Genomic DNA, 19,726 nt, shown 5'->3' with positions numbered 1-19,726 from the left:
TTTGCACTCTGAGTAATGAGCCGAGCAGCTAAGGAGTGATTAGTAGTTGCAGTCGTCATGGGTCAACACAACCTCATGTTGCTTGATTCCTTAGGCAGTCCTTGCATATTTCTTTATTCCTTGTGAATCAGTGATGTCCTCAATGCACTGATACAAAGTATGAAAGCATCCGGCATATGTGGCTTTCACACTTGAAGGTGCTACTTTCACAGATGGGACCATTAGTTATTGCAGCTTTATTCACACGAGAGGTTTTATCAGGTTATGCTTAGTTCTGTTAAAGGAAAAGGGGGGTGGTTTGTATGTAGGAACCTGGAGACGAACCTGAAGCAGTTGGTCCGCTGCTGCCGCACTTACTTCACGGTTGAGTCGACCCAGGAGATGATGGACGAGTGGGAGCCCCTGATGTGCCCCTTTGACGTGACCATGCACAAGGCAATGGCTTACTTCGAGCTCTTTCTGCCCACCATGCTCCCGCCGGAACAGCACGATCGAGGATTCAGGTGTGTGGGCTAGATCAAGTTGTTTCTATTTCTTCACATAGATGAAAAGTATAGACATTTCGGTACATAGGTGCCTCATGAGATTTCAAACTCCATGGGTTGGCAGGTTTGTTCTTTGTTTTCTAGGCTGTGGTGCACTATGCTAGCTCTTCGATGTTGCTAAACCAAAGTTAACTTATTTTTGGACACTATCAGATATGAAAGCAGTGGCATTGTGTAATATTGTGCTTATCTTTATTTTTTTTTCTTTGTTGGAAATTTAAATCTTTTACAAACAGTGCATTAGGAAGAATAAAAGTGAAAATTCAGTGACTGTTCTTCATGTGGCTTGCTTGGCATAAGGTCTAATCACATTTGTTTCGTTACGTTTTGCAGGCTATGGTTTGACAAGTTTATTGGGCTTTGGGAGAACAGCCACAACTCACCTGTTTGGGAAAATGTAAGCTGCAAATTTTTCAAACAATCAGTATTTTATTTTTGGGTTCACTCAGCAGCTGCTCATATTTTGTTATTTTGCCTTTTTACTTTTCAGAACCTTGTGTGGCTGTTTGCGAGACTCGCTCAAAACAATGTTGGCTATATTAACTGGGACCCTTACATTCCAACGGTGAGCTGAAAATTAAATTTTATTACACCTGCAAAACATAGTTTCCACAGATTGCAAACTGGTCACAATATATAAAGAAATGATTAAACACCATTTTTGTTGCAGAGTTCCTTTCATGCATGCTTCAGGTTTAGTTTTATCTTTGTAAGAAAGGAAAATAAACTTGAACTTGAACAAACCCTGCAATAAATCATATTGTTAAAGACTGCGTTGTGTGGCATAGTGATTTGCTTGACTTGGCTTCAAGGGAGCACTGGGGCCAAATACACCCATTTTACAAGTAGCGCTACAGTTATTATAAGAAAGGTCTTGATAGTTTGGTCCACTACAAGGCAGTTTTTTTGTTGTCATTTTGTTAATTCATAGTTACTGCAAGCTAAGTGTCACCCCTGTGTTTGTAATAAGGCACTTTGGGTTGGTGTGTTTATTCTTAAGTTGACGGGAATTAGAACTAGAGGAGGGGTTGTTAGTATTATGGTTCATGATTGCTGTGATGTGTTGCGGCTGCATAAGGGAACACCTCGCACTTTCACCAGATGTTCACACGCCTGCTGCGGAGCTTCAACCTTCCAGCTGCTTCGGGCAAGGTCCAAGTGAACAGGCACAGCAACTCCTATGACAGCACACCTGTGGTCACCTGGATCAGCTCACTACTGGTGAGGATGGTGTTTGCGTGAGCATATGCTCTCCGCGCAAAGTTCTGTGATGAACTGGCTGCTAGTTTGCTTGCTGCATTTGGGGAGTGGTTCGCATTCTCCACTTTTGAGAGCTGACCATTCTGTGACAGTCGTTAACTGGGTATCACAGGCTGAGGCTTGCTATACTGAGGCTCGTATTCGGGTTGGTTTCCATCAACATTATGCTAGAATGTGAATTATGTCCTGGCATGCTAATAGCACAGCAGAAAGCAGTGGAATGAATGAGGGGTAAATTGGATTATGTCTTCTTCTGTTAAACACTGCAACTCTGGGAAAGTTACAAGTGGAGCGTATGGTGTTCATATTGAACCAGACATTGGATTTGGCTGCATGCAAAACATAATGATTTTGTTGCTTTCCTGCTCCATATTTCCTCAGTTCACTGCGAGTGAGGGAAAAAATGCAGCTCTGGCAGTGTCTGCAAGCTGGCTAAAGAGCAGCCTCCCTTGGTCTTGATTGGGTCAGAAAGACATTGGATTTGCATATACAAATGAAATTTCCACATTGAGAACACCACGTTTAGGCTGCAAAGAGAAGAATCCCGCACCAGATGTTTCCTTTCACTTTAAACACAGCAAGACTACTCGCAGCAAACGTGTTCTGAGAATTTGAAAGTGCATATTTGCTTTGGTACTGTTTCTCAGTGAACTTATGCAAAACAAGCTATCAACAGCCGCTCGTTATGTACATGTTCAGACTCTTAATACTGGGTGTTTCAAGCCGTATGGTTCATTACAAGCCTTTTTCTTTACACTTTGCTTTCCAAAGTGGAGAAGTTTAGCCTGTTGTTGTGAGGGCCACTTAAAATGCATGTGGCTTCGTGATGTCATGGCATTATTCTGGTGCTCTCGCATAAATTCCTGTTCTTGTAGTGGTTAGTGGATATGCATGAGGAGTCTGGGCATCTCGTTATTGCTAGATTATAGTAATATCATCAGATTAAGAACAATGGGGCCAGAAATGACTCAACTAAGTTGGAGTAAATTAACTTCACTTTTATGACATTCTAGTCTTGTACAGGGATATTTGACAAAAATGTGTGTACATGAACAACTTTGAAAAGCAGGGTGTGATTGCTGTGCAGCTCTCAGGCAGGAATGTTATGTCTACTCAGTTGATTTTGCTGCAGCATATGCTTGGTGAGGTAAACCCAGTGTGTTCTTGTTCTTGGACGTAGGGTGGAGGCAGCTGTTGCCAGACGTACGTCAGCCACTTGTTCAAGGCCATCGAATCCTTCTACCATCCGTCCAACAATGGCCGCTGGGTGGTACGTTTCTCTATTTCATGCTGTGTCAGAGCACGCAGCTTGATAAAAATATGTGGCCTACCCACGTCGTCATGTATTCTGTATTCTGGTACAGCTCAGCTGTCGCAATTCCCTGAAAAGGCTTATCATTACGGAAAGAAAATAATGGAGGCATGTCTTAGTAGTGAGACATTGAAATCAAAATTTTACCTGTACATTTTTAGTGCGAAAGCACCATTCCGATTGGGTAAACTCCGAGCGAGGTCTTTCGATGTTTGAGGGTTTGTGCCAAGTGAAATAAATAAATAATAAAAAATCAAATAAGTATCCGTGACTGGAATTCGTACCCGCGGCGGCGTGAACAGATCAGCTTCGCTGGCCACTGTGGGAGAGCACTAGGCTGTCGCTGCAGCTGGACACGCCTCGTGGTAAACTGCAACAGACTCTCACACTGCGCATTGCACATCGTCTTCTTCATCAACTAATACTGCTATCAAACTAATATTCGCGCTTTGACCTATGTGGTGGTAGTGACAGAGACGTGCGCTGTATGCGTTGGCATGAACAACGTTGTGGCAAAAACACGGCACCAGAGCAAAATGTGTTGGCGTTAACACCATTGCTGCAGAAACGCTGCACTGGAACATGGGGCGGCAGTTTACATTGGGCAAATTGGCATTGACGTTTGGGCAAATTGGCATTGACAGTTTACATTGGGAAAATTGGCATTGACCAAGTTTAAGACAGGCATAACTGGCTCCCTGGGTTAGTGGACACGTCACATGCACTTTCAGGTATGCGGCGGTGGTGTCCACCTTCAAAAAACTGTGCTTTCGCACAATATTTTGTGCTTAGCAGTGCTAAACTGCCAGCCATCTTTTTAGTCTGATCTTACTTTGCAGTGCTGTTAAGAATTGGCTTTTCTCTTGCGCTTGTTAAAACGCAGAAAATAGAGGGAGCTGTATTTTGCGGCCCTTTGCCTTTAGAGGAGTTGCATTGTGACATTCTCTGCACATAGCTCGAAACATTGAGAGTTGTTTTAACACAAGGTGCTTTACTTTTGGTCATTCCAAATGAACATCAAGAGACACCCGCATGTTAGTGATCTAGGGGGTTGCACCCTTATGCTGTGTGCTGTTTTCTTTGGCTGTGATGTCAAGTTTGTTTGTAACTGTGCAGTAATTTCTGTTGCAGATGAAACTGCAGAGGATTCTGTACAAATTGCCCGCCGAGGTGGTGCGAAGGATTCACAGGTACGCTTTTTGTAATGTCAAGTTCTCGCTCCTGGCTGAGATGTGTGACAGTGGCTGGCACAAAACTGGGATAATATGACACCTCTGGGAGGGATGTTTGTCCAGCAGTGCATTTGACTTAGTTTCTGCTGCTGCTGCTCACGATAAATTCTGAAGCCACACAAGCAGGGGTTGTAATGTTGCGTCGACCGTGCAGGGAGCGCCACAAGCCACCCTCTTGGGAGCCGGTCCCACCAGAGTCACACCGGCTGACGGACGCGGAGGTGACAACGTTTGTGGAGAGTGTGCAGCCCGTGGTCCTGCTCTCCATGTTTAGCAAGGGAGGCAGCTCGGGGGCTGCCGTTGCCCTGCAGGATCTCTCCCTCCTGCGCCCTGAGCTGGTCATCCCGCCCGTCATTGAAAGGTGCGTCTTGGGTCATGCACCAAGCCAGCCCATGTGGGTGATGGCTTTGTTTTTTTTTTTTTTTTAATGTGTGGTATGTATATTTAGTGCAGCATGTAGTCTGATTGTCTGTTGAGTCTGTTGTCGGCTGGTCACTGTTCATGATGTTCCTCCAGCTGTGGCTCTCATGCTGATTTGTGACTTGAAGTTGACAGTTTAACATGGAACTTTATTTGAGGCTGTCAAACTCATTTGAGTGACAGCAGGGCACACTGCCAGGTGTGGCATCATTGTATTGGAGCTTAACTGTGTATGTGTTGCGTCGGATATTGACTTATAAAGTTGCTTATTACACAGAAGCGTTGTGGCACCCGATTTCAGGGTATTGGCACAGTGTAAAACTGTGCAGCGTCAGCTCCTGTTATGGAAGGAAAAAACACATTAAAAGTGTACGATTGTCATTCAAAGGGTAGAAATGTGCATGAGGAAGGTGTCGCTCTGATAAGTGTGGTTGGGCAGAAGGTCAACTATCCATGTAAACTTTATGACGTACACATAAGCTGAGGATTCCATGCTGTGATGTCATGTGGGTCCTTTGAGAGCCTACATGATCTTCTTGCATTACAGGCCATCATTGTGCACAGCACTGACAGTTGTGCCACTGCAGCTGCATTCGTGCGTAAGGAAGTTTTTGGGTGCCTTATCTTCCACCTAAAAGGGGGTTCTAAGTGTGTGCACCTCATACTTCTTGTGTCGATATGTGCTCTCCAGCTTGTCCTCTAATGAGCACCAACTAGCTGAACAACAATTTTGCAGTAATGGTGGGGTAGGTGACATTGGCCAGTTTCACAATATTTGGCACGGTGCAGAGTAGGGGTAGATTGGGCCTGTGGACTAGCCCTCTAAAGCTCACGCGTCCCTGTGATTCATCGTCGTGGCACTAGGTAGATAACTCCAGTTCTGCCGTCGGTTGTCAGTCATGAATGTGCCATCACATGGTCACTCATTGCTGTGCCAGACAAGATGAATGGCCCGGACAGTTTTTTTAGCTTCTTTGATGGCAGTCTGGTAATTTTTTTTTATTATTGTCATATTATTATTTGAAGAAAGGAGGGCACCTTTTGATTCACTGGCCAGGTTTTGGTGAGTCGGAAGTGAGAGTGTTATGCATGGCGTCATGAGTGTCCCCTCTTTGCATGTCTCCTCACAGTGCTCTCCTGCACGTCCCTGCAACGTCCTTTTTTGTTGCCACGCAGGTTGTACTCATCGCTGGAGACGTTGACGGAACCGCACCGTCTGACTGCAGCCATGCATTGTGTGGTGGCTGTGGCACGCAGCCTCGTGAGGGGTGGCCGCTTCTTCGCCGAGGGCCCCTCTCATGTGGTCCCCCTGCTCAACAGTTGCCTGCCCGGCATCGACCCCAACGACATTCGCAAGTGCATTGTGAGCGCCACCTGCTTGTCTGTTCCTGCTCCACGCTTTTGTACCCGTCGTAGTGGCTTCAGTGGCTTTGGCTTTCGTGTCGCAGGATCTGATCCCTGCTGCAGCAGGTGCATTTTGATGGAGATGAAGTGCAAAAAAGGCCGTGCAATGTCGGTGCACAGTAAAGAACCCCAGGGGGTCGAAATTGAAGCAGAGCCCCGTACAGGCCTTGTGTCACTTCTGGACATTAAACCCCACATAATACCATACCACCACCACACGTTTCTATTGATCTAGTTTGCTTCCGGCATTTCAAGTGTAAATGAAGCCTTGAGTGTCTGTTTAGCTAATCTAAGCTATGTGGGGTTCACAGAATAGCGGCTGAGATTTTTTTATCACCACCTTTGTGGCAGTGCTTATAAAAGTGTTTGCAGTACCTGTGAGTCAATGTCTGGTAGCTTTGTGCACCTGGTTACATTCCCGAAGTCCTTTTATTAAGGTGACCTATGTTTTTGTGTCAGTGAAAAATTCTGTGACTGTCTTCAAGGGAGCCTTCATACATTTCAGGGAAGTCAAAAAAAGAAAGAAGTGGAGGGGGGAGGGGGCAGATCTCAGAAATTTTTAAATGTGAGGAGGCTTGATTGCTGTTGAATAGTCTTCCTATGTATGGCTTTGTTAGGCTTAACTTGTTTCTTCAGCGGCGGTGCTTCTGTTCATTTATGTCGAAAGATAGTTCTTTGAGGTTTTTCCTGCTTCATCAGCAAGCTGATTCTGGGCTGCAGTTGACCGGCAGAGTGCAGTGGTCCGAGACCTTTTGGCGTCTTTTCTTACGCAGGTGACATTCCAGTTCATCTCAACATTTGCCACACTCGTTCCACTAGTAGACTGCTCAAAAGCTGTGGGCCTTCGTACAGATCTCAGTGAAGTGGAGCAGGACGTCTGTCTAGCCACAGCGGGCTTTGAGGACTTCGTGCTTCAGCTGATGGGACGGTGCGTGTACTTACTCACCAATGCTGGGAAATTTTGCTTAGCACTCTCTCTTACGCGAGCAGACATGCGCCATGTCTCGTAATGACTCGTATATATCATGCTTTTTTATTCTTTCTCCATTTTCACACGTTTTGTTCTTTTATGTCCCATTTTTGTTTTTCGGTGCTGAACTTTTATGCAGTGTCACCTTTCTCTCGCTGTAATATCTATTTGCCGACAGTTACTTGAGGTCTTTGCTAGTTATCACTGAGTGACAATTGCCCATCAGGGCACGGATGAATTTGACGTGAAACTCTTCCCACCGGGCTCCATCCTCTTTCTGTGTTCCTGGTGGCAGGTGCTTTTCGCTGATAGAGAATAGCAGCTTGGAGAGTCCGACCCGTCTTGATCGGGACACGGAGAAGATGAACACCGAGGAGAACATCCTGGAAGTGGGGCTTGCCTCCACCTTCAGCAGCATCCTCACCCAGAGCTCGCCCGAGATATACAAGGTGAGGCCGCTGGAGCCAGTTTTCTCAGGAAGTGTCCAGCTAGCAAAGGATGAAAACAAGGCTTTGAAGGATCAAACCATCAGAGGATATAGCCGCATGCTCTCTCGTTTTGATTGTTCGAAGCTGACACTTGAAACTCTATTTTTGCACAGGATAATTTGCCTATATATTTTCGTTTTCCCATGGTCAGATTTATGGAAGTCGGTGCAGTATTCGATCGCTGCCGTATGTTCAGAAATTTGTTAATATCGATTTCTCGGATCAAATAGAAATGAATAACAAACATATTCGATTCGTATTTGAAATTTCGAATGTTCGCACAGCCCTAGTTTGTGGTATTCTTTTTGTTGCTCTTTGTCTAACCAACTCACAGGCTGAATTAAAAACCAAGTAATATATTGCTTTGCCAAGTTAGCTTCTGTTTCGTGGGGGGTGCTTGTTTCTTCTGTAGGCAGTGTTGAGGGCTGCCATCTGTGACTCTGCGTCGATGTTACAAAATATGCCCTCAACCTCCCTTTGCAGGCGGCTTTGAAGAAACTGCATTCCTTTGTATCCAGCCGAATCCTGGAGACACGAGTGTCTGGCCGCTATGTCGCTAACTTGTGCCGTTGCATGGCGCGGGTGAGTCTGTCTTGTCTCTTCCATGTAAGCGCACCAGTAGGTAGTACATGTGGTATTCAAAACCTGGCCTTCATAAGTGTCTTACTATCCTATACATAACTTCCAGACAAGTGCATCAATAATTGGTAAAAAGCTGTGCTCAAAACTTAGCGTTCATAAGTGCTTGTCTATATAAGACATTCCAAAGGGACCGAGTTTTATTTTATTTATTTTATTTCCAAATATTGTTAGCCCTTGCGGGCTGTTACAAGGTTACAAGGCTTTACAAGGTTACAAGGCTTACAAGGTTACAAGGCTTTTGAAAATGAAAAGATTGTCTATTAGCATGAATGAGAACATTCGTGACGTAACCTCAATGCCGCTTTTGCTTGAAAAGTTGTTGCATACGTCTTATCACTTTCTGCACCACTTCTCAGCTTGAAATGCTTGTTTGGGAAATATGCTTCATCACTTGATGTGCATTCTGTGTGCCATTGCACTTGAAACGTTTTGACTGCGTAGTTACTCTCACTATCTGCAAAGTTCTCCACAACCATTTCCTTGCTCATTTCTCATCTTGCTCATGTTGTCATTGTTCAGGAGGGAAAAAAAAATTTTAGTGAGGGTTCTGTCTACCTTTGAAGCCGGCTGTGGATGCAGGTGTACCTTTTTGCATGCAATGCAGGTGAACCCAAGCCTGGCCCTGGGCACATTTGTGCCGCACTTCACCAAGCTGGTCATGGCACTGACTGTGTCTGAAGAGGTGGCCACAGAAGAGTTGCTAGACGACGAGCTCCTCTTTGCCCTTCTGTTACTTTCCGAGGTAGGTGGTAAGGCCTGTCTGTACGCATTTCGAAACTCTGTGGCACCCTCCCTCTCTGGGTCTGTGCCTCCTTAGAGAGGGACTGTTAATCTGGAATTTTGCACCGGAATTTCGTTGTTCTGGAATCCACATTCTCGCACGATTTCATTTTCTCTCGCTCACGGGACTCAACACTTGGTGTGGTGCTGTACGATAGCGAAGAGTGTTTGTGCAAGTCACTGCATTTTGGCTGGGGTTTTTGTATTCACTTGTTACTTTCACTCGAAAATTTCGCATTGGATGTGATGTTCACGTTGGTTGCACATCTAAATTTGTGGTTACCTAATGGTTCGGGCATCTGCCTTGCATGCGGAAGGTGCCGGGTTCAGTCCCCAGTGCCGCCAGGTACCCACCGGTAATATAACCGATATAAGCGTTCCTTGACCTGGTGCTCTGCTTTTACAGGGGGAAATGCTTGAAAATTTAAAATGGGTCTTCGACCCCACATTGTGCAACGAACCGCACATTGCATAGCGAAAATACCTTGTGTCATGGTGTTCATTGGCCATGGCTGCCCTTCCACCATTAAAATTCGTCATCATCATTCACATGCAGATTCTATATTTGGCTTTGTATGCGGCTTTGGGAGACTTTTACAATCATGCCAGGATGTCTGAAAGAGCAAAGAAAGCCTGGGGCGGCTCATAAAAACATGGTTGATTAGTGTCACTGCCCTGGGGCAACATTCCTTGGCTTGTGCCAGCTGCAGTGTGGAACATGCTGCATTGTGCGACCCCTCCTCTTTGCTTGGTGTGCCCTTTTTATGCGACAGTGTTTGCCTCAAGAGCAGAAGGCAGTAGGGTGGCGAAAGCTTTAAGCCAGCTTATAGTACAAACAGCTGTGCTGATTGGTTACTTTGAACATAGTGGTGTACACACACTAAGAGCTGGGCTAAGGACAAGCTAGACACTACTGATGCTGGAACACACACAGTCTACACACGACCACTTGCAGTGCTTAACTTGTCCTTAGACCTCGTCTCTTAGCAGCGATATCATGTCTAATTACATTCATGGCATTGTTTTTTATTTAACTACGATGGACAAATTTGCGTGAATCTTCACAAATTCATGAGCAGGTGAGATTTGCTGAGCGAGTGCTGTGAATGCTGTTGTGTTTGAAAACATGAAGGAGCGTGTGCCTCAGTTCGAGTGCTGGGACCAAAGATGCTCCCGTTGCTCCTGTTTCAGATGGTGCGCTGCAATGGGCAGGAGCTTCTGCCGCACCTGCCGTCACTGCAGGAGGTGCTGAAACGCACCTTGCACCTGTCGTCGCGCCGAGGCTACCTGCTGGCCAGCAGCTTGCTGCGAAACATCCTGCGCGCATGTACCATGGTCTTTCCCCTTGACTACCGCATGACTGCACGGCCATGGGAGGAGTGTGTGGACTTTGCCAACTACCTGCCCATCAGGGTACGTGCCCATGGGATGCTGCCAACTGGCCAGCAGCAGTGGGACTTTACATTTTTACAGTGAAAAGCTTAAGGGCGGCTATTGTATGAGCTCAGGTGAGTCCGAGGAAAAGATGGCATTGCAATGCTGACTTTGCGTTTGACTTCGAACTGAATTTTTTCATTTTTATCAAGTGTTTGTTGAAAATGACTAGAAATAAAAGCACAGTGAGGCAGCAAAAATCTGGCCGAGGTTCAACCCAGCTAAACCTAGTAAACGAGCGAAAGCAAAGCCATCAGTACTTATAGCGAAGAATGGTGTGACGTCATTGCTGCGGCATATGACGGAGGTTTTGCGTGGTGGTGGCGCAGCTCGGCACCAGCTGCGGCTAGTCACGTGGTGTAACGTCATGCGTGTGAAGCCTGGCTCAAGGTTAAACGGCAATGTCCATGACCTTAAATGTTGCAGCTTAGAGAGTGGAGCTTTTGCTCGAAAAATGCTCCATTGCAATTGTGTCTCAAGAAAGGCGTTTCCATTCTTGGTAAATGAAAAAACAACATTGTCATGGTTACCTCTATGCTGAAGAATTTTTATGTTCTGGAGCTTTTGGTTGCTTTTGCTTAGTGCTTTGCACCTCTGAAACTCCAGTCCATAGCTGGAGTTTAAGCACTTAAGGCCGAGGTAACCGCTAGAGCTCTAGAGCCTGAAAGACGTGCCTAGGAACCAGCATTACAGCGTCCTTAGAGCTGCAAGCGGTCATCTTGGCATGCGTTACCGGGACTGCAGCCGCACCAGTGCAGTCCTGACATTGCTTTCAGCACACAGCACTGGGCGTTCAAGTCTGGCTCTTCAGAGTGGAAAAACCTGCGATGGTGTTCATTTGCAGGAGTGGGGTCAAGCGGGCGATCTGGACCACCTGGACATCAAGTGGCATGTGCCATCCAAGGAGGAGCTGGCATGCATGCAAGAGCTCCTCGAAACCTTCTTGTACCCAGAGTTGCAGGCACTGCTTCTCTGGAGTCGGGGAGAACGCAGCCTCTCCAGGTGTGTTGTGCCATGCTTCTTTAAAGGATAACATATGGTTAGCTGAAAGTAATCACTGTGCCATTGGCTTTAAGTGCCTGGTCGTATGGAGGCAAATAAATGAGACTGTAGGGGTTCTGGAGTAACAATTTTTGAGGTTTTTTTTCACAGTGTGCACATCGTTTGGTTGGAACAGCAGAATTGGGCCTAGTAAAAGATTTGTGGCCAGACATCCTTGCTGTGGACATCATTTTAATGTCATTTAGTCGTAATATATGTCCACAATGTCTGTATTAAGGAATAGAGTAGACTTCCCTGGAATAGAATAGAATAGACTTACCCATCAGTATGGGTAAACAGTTGCCTTTTTGCTGACTGTGAGCACTCCTAGGTTGGTTTCATTGACAAGAACAGAGCTGTCGTCATTCTCTGCCTGTTTGGCATGCCTAGTAAGGTGTATTGATGCCAGTTTCGAGTCGGAATGTAGCTTTTGTGTGTGCAAACAAGCATGCAGAGTGCACTGCTGTTGACAGAACACACTAGTAGTAGCTAAAATGTGGTGACATTAGGTTCCACTGTAGATAGCCAATGGATGCCGTGCCACCAGGAAAAAGACACAATGCCGAAAGTGATAGCTTGAGAGCTTAGTTTCAGATTCATCATGGAATGTAGCCCTATCGTGGTGTTGGCCGATTTCTTTTCAGCTCTGTTGTTATTGACAGAGCGGCCGTGATTTTGCCGTTTCCTCCCTTCTCATTCACTTCTCTGCATTAGTAGGCTTTTGTTTGAGTGGTTCAGAAGCAAGGCTGGGTTGTCCATAAAATGCCCGGCGTTGGTTGCGTGATCAAACAGCCTGTGTATTTCAGGGAGGAGGTTCAGCGGAGCCTCAACCTGGTCCTGGACTGCATCCTGGGAGCAGGGCTGGTGCTTCCAATGTGGCCTGGAGAGTCCATCAACCTGTAAGCACTGTTTCTCAATTACGGGTTTTCAGTCTTTCACCAAAAAGGGCTTTCTTGCGTAATTTTTTTTTTTTTATGTCCTAACCACCTCTTGTATGCTGTCCTTGCTCTTATGCAGGCTGGGCTCAAAAGTGGATGTTCATCTCGAGTACAAAGTCCACTTGGGTGTACCACGTGAGTCCTAAATCTGTCTTTCTTTTTTTTTTTTACGTGTCGTGTTGTGTAAACTACAGAAAAACAGTATCTAAAGAACACATTAAATCTGCTGCAAAGGAATAACTGGGATGAATGGCTAAAAAAAAAATGCAGTTGTGGCAAGGGCACTAAGATCACGTGTTTTACTGCTGTCTCTCTGCAAACTTACCTAGGGGATTTCGCGTGTCTTTTTCCATGATAATTGATGCAAGAGCAGTTACTGTTGAAAGGGTATGTAGTGGTTTTAAGTTATCTCTTGAACCAGCCTACCTAGAACTTAGAACCACCTGCACAGTTGGTAGCGTAACATGCCAAACTGTTTTTTGCTGTGCATACATCACTTTATAGGTCAGTAGAGGTGTGCAACTACAACTGATTTTCTATTTATTTATTTTTTTACTTTTAAATACCTGAGAGAGATAGTGTTTATACTGCATCCAGTATGCAGGTATAAACTTATATACATATAATGCCCACTTTTTTTTTTTTACTATGCAGCTGTGGACTTCAAGTCTGGTGAAAATGTGCGGCAAGTTGTGGCCACCATTATGCGGCAGGTGCTAGGTATGTGAAACCCCGCACTGGTTGCCTGCACTGATGGCTGTCGTATTGAAGTGAACCGAACTTCATTTGGAACGGTCATCGTTTCAGAAATATACCCCCATTTTTTTTCTACATTGCAGACCACACACTTGAGACTCATGAGGATGACATCAAATCCCTCTGCCTGATCATAAAGGTATGGGTTAGCTGAGCACTGTTCTGTGTGCGGCTGGGCTACAGACTCCGTCCTTACATTGCAGATCTACCACGAGCTCGTCTTCTATTGGGGGACCCCCAAAGATGACTTTGATACTCGGTGGAAGGGGTTCAACATTATCAAGAAAGGCCTGGAGAACAGGGTGCGTGCATCAAGTGTATTGAATGTAGCTGAGCGATCAGTGAAGTGATTTTTTTTTTTTTCTGAGGATCGGGAAGCTACAAGCTGCAGGTTTTTTTTTCTTTTTTTCTGAAGAGCAAAATGTCCAAGTGTGCATGCATGTTTTTGTCACGAGCGATGCTACTGGACTTATTGAGCAGCTGCTTGGTAAATATCAGTGTACAAACTTCGGTCACATGTGTCACATTGGCAATTGCTCCCTACTAGTGTGGTGTTACTAATGCATAGTGCGAAGGTGTGGTGAAATATAAGGAAACACAAGCAAATTATCAGTTCTTGTAATCCATTCTGCACACTATTCACCCCTGCATACTCTTAGCGTCTCTAGAATGTGTGCTCCAGTGAATCATATTTTGTATTTGCGTCATAGTCTTCCAAGTGCCAGGAATCAAATGCTTCTGTGATGTAGAAGGTGCATAGGCAGAGTGCATTGTTGATAAATGGCACAAGCGCTGTGAGGAATCTTACCAGTACCACACGTAATGCAATGCCTTTCTTTGCGCAGCTTGCCAAACACAAGCAACACATTCGAGCACTGCTGGTTGACAGGGCACAGCTGCAACATGAGGTGAGTTGACAGATGCACATTAACAAGTGTGAACAGCCTGGTTCTCACTTATGTCGTCCTCGGAACCTTTAAAAGTTCTTGGAGCATGTGTTTGAAGAGCTGGCACTTGCAAAATGTGAATAAATATTCAAATGACTGAACTCGATTACCATGGCGTTGGAGTCATCTAATCAACACACTCATCTTATATAAGCTGGTGTTAATAGTTGCATGATGAAAACATGATTGTAGTTTTTGTATTTTATTTGTACAGCATGTAATGCAACGCATTCTTTGCCTGTTTGCTCAAGCATTTATGCTTGCATGCAGGCAGGGAAATCCATTTTATCCTTGTTACAACAATGAAGTGCTGAACTATAAGCTGCTGTTCATTTAATACATTGTGAGCCTGGTTTGCAAGACGCAAATTGTTGCATGGATTCTGAGTAGGCAATTTTCATGGACACAGCAAAGCTCAAAATTTGTTTCTACTTGAGCCATCGAATTTTTGCCGCAGAAAGTTCTTGCAGGGTGTTAAACAAGTTTGTGTGGGGTATAAATGCAGGTTATTAGGCGTTTGACATTAGCAAAACACAGATGCTTAGACGCACCTAAGTTTCTGTGCTTCTCTTAGTGACGTTTTTTAAATGTGATGCCGGGTGCTGTTAAGCTTGTTGTATCATACATGATACACAGGTGACTATATAAGCACTTACGTCTACTTCTAGTAGACCTTCTGTGGTAGGAAGACCACCAACTTTTTTCATCTCCTTTCAGATGCGCGTTCTGAGCCATTACAAGAGCCTGTTCACGGATATGCACCGGAACCTTATGCTTGACCTGTCACGACTCGCCACCAGCCACTACAGTGAGGCAAGTTATCGTGTTCATGGCATATCGCTAAGCACATCGAGAAGGAAGGGTTTTTACTCTACAGTTGTATGGTGTTAGGAGCTTTTCTTCCAAGCCATTATAGTAGTATGTCTTGTTAAAGGTCTCTGCTATTCATCGGGTGCTTTAATTATACCCTAGATTAGGGGCCCTCAAACTAGATTGCACGGAATTCTTGGGTTTCGTGGAGTGCTTTTTGAATTTCCCAAGCACCTGAATTCGTACATGGCAACCCCCCCCCCCCCCCCCTTTTTTTTGCCAATTTAATTTTGGACTGACCATACTGTAATTGCATACAGGCGACTGTTTTCATCTACAGCCAGTCATTCCTAATTGAATCTAGGCATTTTTTGATGGGCTGCATTTGTGCATGTTCTTTTTTGCATGCTTGTTAGGCAGGAAGACATGGTAGCCAAGACGGGTTCCACAGTACCTTTTCAGAGGCATTCTTTGAGGTTCAAAAGCTTGAGGACCCCTTGCCTTAGCCAAAATTTCCTTGCCGTCACCTTTGTTCATGTCTTTTAAGTTTACGTTTTAGACATTAATGCTAGCAACCATGACTAATGAGGTGCACTATGGTCAGTGTTGCCGCAGCGTTATTAACTCCCAACTGCTACTACTGCTGTCTGTGCAGGTGCGGATACAGGCGCAGGAAGTGCTGGGCAACTGCGTGAACAGTTATTTGGGCTCACACAGTCTCTTGCTGGAGGGTCTGACGCAGCTGCTGACCCCAGAGCATCCTGAAGTGACTCACGAGCAGTTCAAGGGTGCCCTGTACACCCTGCTCGGCAAGAAGCAACGCACCATGCTCGTGCTGTGCGACTGGCCCTTCCTGGGGCAGCTGTGGCCCGCACTGGTCGGGGCGCGACACTCCGAGAAGCCCTCCATCATCTGGCTCCTGGAGCACATCCTCGAGACACTGCAGAAGCACCTTGAGACCATGCAGATTGCACTGAAGGTATGCTGCGTCAGCTTTGTATCCCCAAGGAGCATTACTGGTCTTGGTCCAGAAACAAGATGCCAGTACGATAAAACCTCATTTCGTCATAGTTTTAGTAAATGTCAGGTTTCAGTGTATTCGAAATGCGTCATATCTGATTGCTTACAGAGGAGGAGAAAAAAATTTATTAGTTGAAAAAAAAAATTGCCGGTGGTTTAGCTCTGGTTAAACCTGGAGTGGCGCAATAGCTACAGCTGGCGGAGTGGAACTTGATCACGTGACCAGCCACGTGACGAACGACGTGATCAGCCACGGCGCCGCACCGCCGGCAGCTGCTCCGCACCGCGTGACCAACCACGTGACAGCATGGCAGCGCAGCCACAGGGTGGCGGCACCACGCTGAAGGCTTGAAATGCTACTGTAATGTAGCTATTGCTACAAAAACAGAACTTGAGGTTGACGTTAGGTGATCGGAAGGTGTTGCTTCGTGATGAACTTGGTGGCTCGCTCGAGAGCCTGGTATTAAGCAGCAAGGTCCGAGCTGAGCATCGTGGCCTCCCACTGCTCAAAAGTACTGAGTTGCAGCTCTGGTTTAGAAAAGTTAGCCGGGCAAGCCCATAGGATGTGGGCTCTATCGGCTTGTTGATTGCAGAGGGCGCAGTCGTGGCTATAGCTGCCAGGAAACATGGCGGCATATTGGGTTGCCATAGGAAGAGACAGCATTTGAAGCCAAAGTACCGTTTCAGATTTTGTAAGAGATTTATGACCTGGTGGAAACTGGAGACATTCTAGTCAGTAATGCATAATGATCGCGTGGTACGTGACCAACCGGTCCTTCGTGGAAAATACCACGTGGCAGTCAGCCAACGGCCCTGCTTGGTGGGTGAGACCGTGAGCAGTATCGTGTGTGGCCCTGTTTCCCGGTGCACGTACAGTGTGACCAGGGATCCAGATGATGGAAATGGTGCGGCTATTGATTCGGGCTGGCTGAAGGATGGGGAAAAAAAAAAAGCTGAGTTGGCTTAGTGGTCTGATGCAATGACAGCTTACAAAAAACTTGTAACACTTCTCACATGATGGGGCAAATTAGGTTGATACCAGCACTTCTTGTGATTGTCCCCCATTTTTTAGAACACAGCTCTTAGGCACCTGTTCATGGATTCTGCATCGTAGTTGGCGGTGGCGTAGTCGGCGTAACACACCACCTGCCATGGCAAGAGTGCAGGAATTGACAACCGGAGGGCGGCTAGCAGTGGCATGTGAAGAGCGGCGTTCGAATTCCACATTACCGACTATCATAATCGCCTGTAAATTTTTTAATTAAAAATTTAACGGTATTTAAACTACTCAGATGACAGTCACATCAAGCATTGTTGCTGCAGTCGGCAACGGGCAAAGTTTAACATTCTGCTTTCACGTATGCATTCCTGTGGTTCTTAATCATTTTTTTATCTCGTTTGTGGGGCTTATTATTTTTAATACAAAATACCGTGATGTACTCATACTCCTTTTGTTAATTGTGTATTCTGTGGTTCACAAAGTGCCAAATCCTACTGGTAACTGCAAAAAGAACTTGCGTTACTTCGGCTGGCAAATTTTAGAAGAAAAATTCTTAATGTGAAGAATTGGAGAGATTTGAGAATTTCCTTGTAAGAAATTTGAGAGTGCAAAATTGCACTCAATTGAGTGTTCCTGCTGCTTTCTTCATGCAGGTGCCGGAATCATGCTTGAAGTGCGCTGAACGACTCTCGCCTTCTGCTACCCCCGACGAGATGGCCGCAGCTGTTGAAGCTGAGGAGCGGTGCAACAATGCTGCCCTGAAGTAATAACCACAGGACATTTGTGTGATAACTCTATTTGGCACACCACTTCAAGTGTTTTGCAGTGTAGCGTATTTTTTTCACCTAATGAACAGTATATCGTAATTGAAGAAAATCTGTCTTCCAGACTTGAATGAAATGCTTACTTCCTAAGCTTGCCTTTAAAAAGTCTCCTCTCATTTTTTCGAAACCATCTTTTTGAGGGCCGCTTCCTAGTGGTTCATTAAGTTTCTCCTTTTAGGTGCGATTGTCTTAAGTGATTTGCAGATATTGTCTTTTTGTCTGACTTTGGTGCAGAAATTAGTAATTTATTTGACACTTTTATTTTTGAGGTCGATAATCAATTTGAGACCACAGATTCAGGAACCGTTTCAGTTTACCAAACTTTTAGTAATGGTTCTGCATGGCTCTTTCTGCAGAGTCTCAAACAAAACTTGCATACTGTGTGAACTTAGTTACACTGCCATTATAGGCATGCAATCTATAATTTAAGTACACAGACCAGAACCCTGACTGAAGTGGTGTTGCTTTCAATTCCAGGCTGCACGTGTAGGTCATAATGAAATGTAGCTTTTTAGCAGCTGCCATAGCATCACTGGTGATAGTGTAGTGAACATTGATTCAAGTGTCTTTTAAATGTGACTCTTCATGCGTGTCATGCTTTTTGCAGGGAGTATGAAAACCTTGTGTGCAAGCTAGTGTCTCAGGTGGAAAGTGGCAGCCTGTAAGTACCTACCCATAATGCACCTCTGTCCAAGTTTCGTTCTTAGTGAAATTCAATTATGTGGCTTTTTCTGGATACATCGGTTGTTAGTCCGGCACTGAAAGGCACGATTATTGCCGAGAAATTTGCATTTAAAAATTTTCCTGCCACTCGATTGAAACTCGTTATTTCTGGAGCGAAACAGGCCCTGTGATCGCTGTTTTGAAGCAAATGGCAGCGTAGTATAACCTTTGAGGTCCACAAAAACAAAAAAAAAACTGTGTTGATACACAGGATTTTTGTTTGTGAAATATGACGGTTATGAACTCTCTTGTATTTCATTTTCTTGGCTTTTTTTTTTCTTGCTTATAAGAGCCCTATTTTCAGTGAAAGTAATGTCTTTGTCATTACATTGCAGCAATTTATCGAGATGGCCATTGATGTAGTCCACCTTAGAAATAAAGCTTTTTTCTTGGACACTTTATAGGTAGTTGAAAGCTCGTGTACTGTGCGATGTCAGTGCACGTTAAATAACCCAGGTGGTCGAAATCTCCGGAGTCCTTCACTACGGCGTCTCTAATAGCCAGAGTCGCTTTGATATGTTAAACCCCCATAAACCAAACCAAACCAAACTTTATAGTTGAGTAAAACCTGGAATTGCATGTTTGCGCAGAAGAAAATTTCAATTTCTAAACATATATGGCTGCGGAATGTGGGTTAAAGATATGGCACCCATGGCCAAGTGGCACTAGGCAGTAGCTTGTGCCTGTCTGCGGTTGATTTAAATGTAGACATTATTGTCGTAAATAAAGCTCGAAACAACACTGTTAGTCCTCTTGGCTACCCAGCAAGTCAGAATAGTAAAGCATTTATTCCATTGTTACAGACAACCAATGGTGTGGCTAATTAATCAAATCAAGGTTCAGTTTATATTTCACTATTGCTGCAATCTACATTGAATGGATGTGTGAAGAAAACTATTATCGCATCGTTTAGTTTGTGCGGAATCCCAGTGTGGGCATTGGGAGCTATATTTGTGTGGTACAAAACAGGAACTGTTAGCTGCTGTTATTTGTTATTGGGAAATGTATGCATTGTTTATCCTTGTGAGGCCAGCGATGGTTGATGTGTTCTGTGTCTTCCTTCTATAGCTGGTACGTAAGTAGCACGTTGCTGAGGCTGGTGTTGGCTTTTTTTTTTTTTTGTATGCAATAACATGATGTGTGAGTAGTGGTTTTCGTACTGATGTATCGTCAGTTTTGT

The 19,726-nt window shown here is 45.0% G+C and overlaps 1 protein-coding gene across 1 annotated transcript in view; it reads left to right on the top strand.

Annotated features, from left to right (window-relative positions):
- Positions 1-19,726, top strand: part of LOC144133266 (proteasome activator complex subunit 4A-like) — a 47,951-nt gene that overhangs the window by 8,009 nt on the left and 20,216 nt on the right. The window contains exons 4-27 of the mRNA XM_077666210.1: positions 309-503; positions 879-942; positions 1,036-1,110; positions 1,647-1,766; positions 2,986-3,075; positions 4,249-4,307; positions 4,504-4,710; positions 5,946-6,132; positions 6,947-7,101; positions 7,439-7,592; positions 8,115-8,213; positions 8,878-9,015; positions 10,245-10,466; positions 11,332-11,489; positions 12,335-12,427; positions 12,546-12,601; positions 13,121-13,186; positions 13,306-13,361; positions 13,426-13,524; positions 14,068-14,130; positions 14,887-14,982; positions 15,635-15,958; positions 17,653-17,762; positions 18,431-18,484. Coding sequence (XP_077522336.1) covers positions 309-503; positions 879-942; positions 1,036-1,110; positions 1,647-1,766; positions 2,986-3,075; positions 4,249-4,307; positions 4,504-4,710; positions 5,946-6,132; positions 6,947-7,101; positions 7,439-7,592; positions 8,115-8,213; positions 8,878-9,015; positions 10,245-10,466; positions 11,332-11,489; positions 12,335-12,427; positions 12,546-12,601; positions 13,121-13,186; positions 13,306-13,361; positions 13,426-13,524; positions 14,068-14,130; positions 14,887-14,982; positions 15,635-15,958; positions 17,653-17,762; positions 18,431-18,484 — 2,940 coding nt within the window. The remainder of the gene's footprint in view (positions 1-308; positions 504-878; positions 943-1,035; positions 1,111-1,646; positions 1,767-2,985; positions 3,076-4,248; positions 4,308-4,503; positions 4,711-5,945; positions 6,133-6,946; positions 7,102-7,438; positions 7,593-8,114; positions 8,214-8,877; positions 9,016-10,244; positions 10,467-11,331; positions 11,490-12,334; positions 12,428-12,545; positions 12,602-13,120; positions 13,187-13,305; positions 13,362-13,425; positions 13,525-14,067; positions 14,131-14,886; positions 14,983-15,634; positions 15,959-17,652; positions 17,763-18,430; positions 18,485-19,726) is intronic.

This window comes from Amblyomma americanum, chromosome 5 (assembly GCF_052857255.1).
Source record: "Amblyomma americanum isolate KBUSLIRL-KWMA chromosome 5, ASM5285725v1, whole genome shotgun sequence".
Lineage (NCBI taxonomy): Eukaryota > Metazoa > Arthropoda > Arachnida > Ixodida > Ixodidae > Amblyomma > Amblyomma americanum.
The sequence above is the reverse complement of the archived record's forward strand: the minus strand, read 5'-3'. Positions and strand labels throughout refer to the sequence as shown.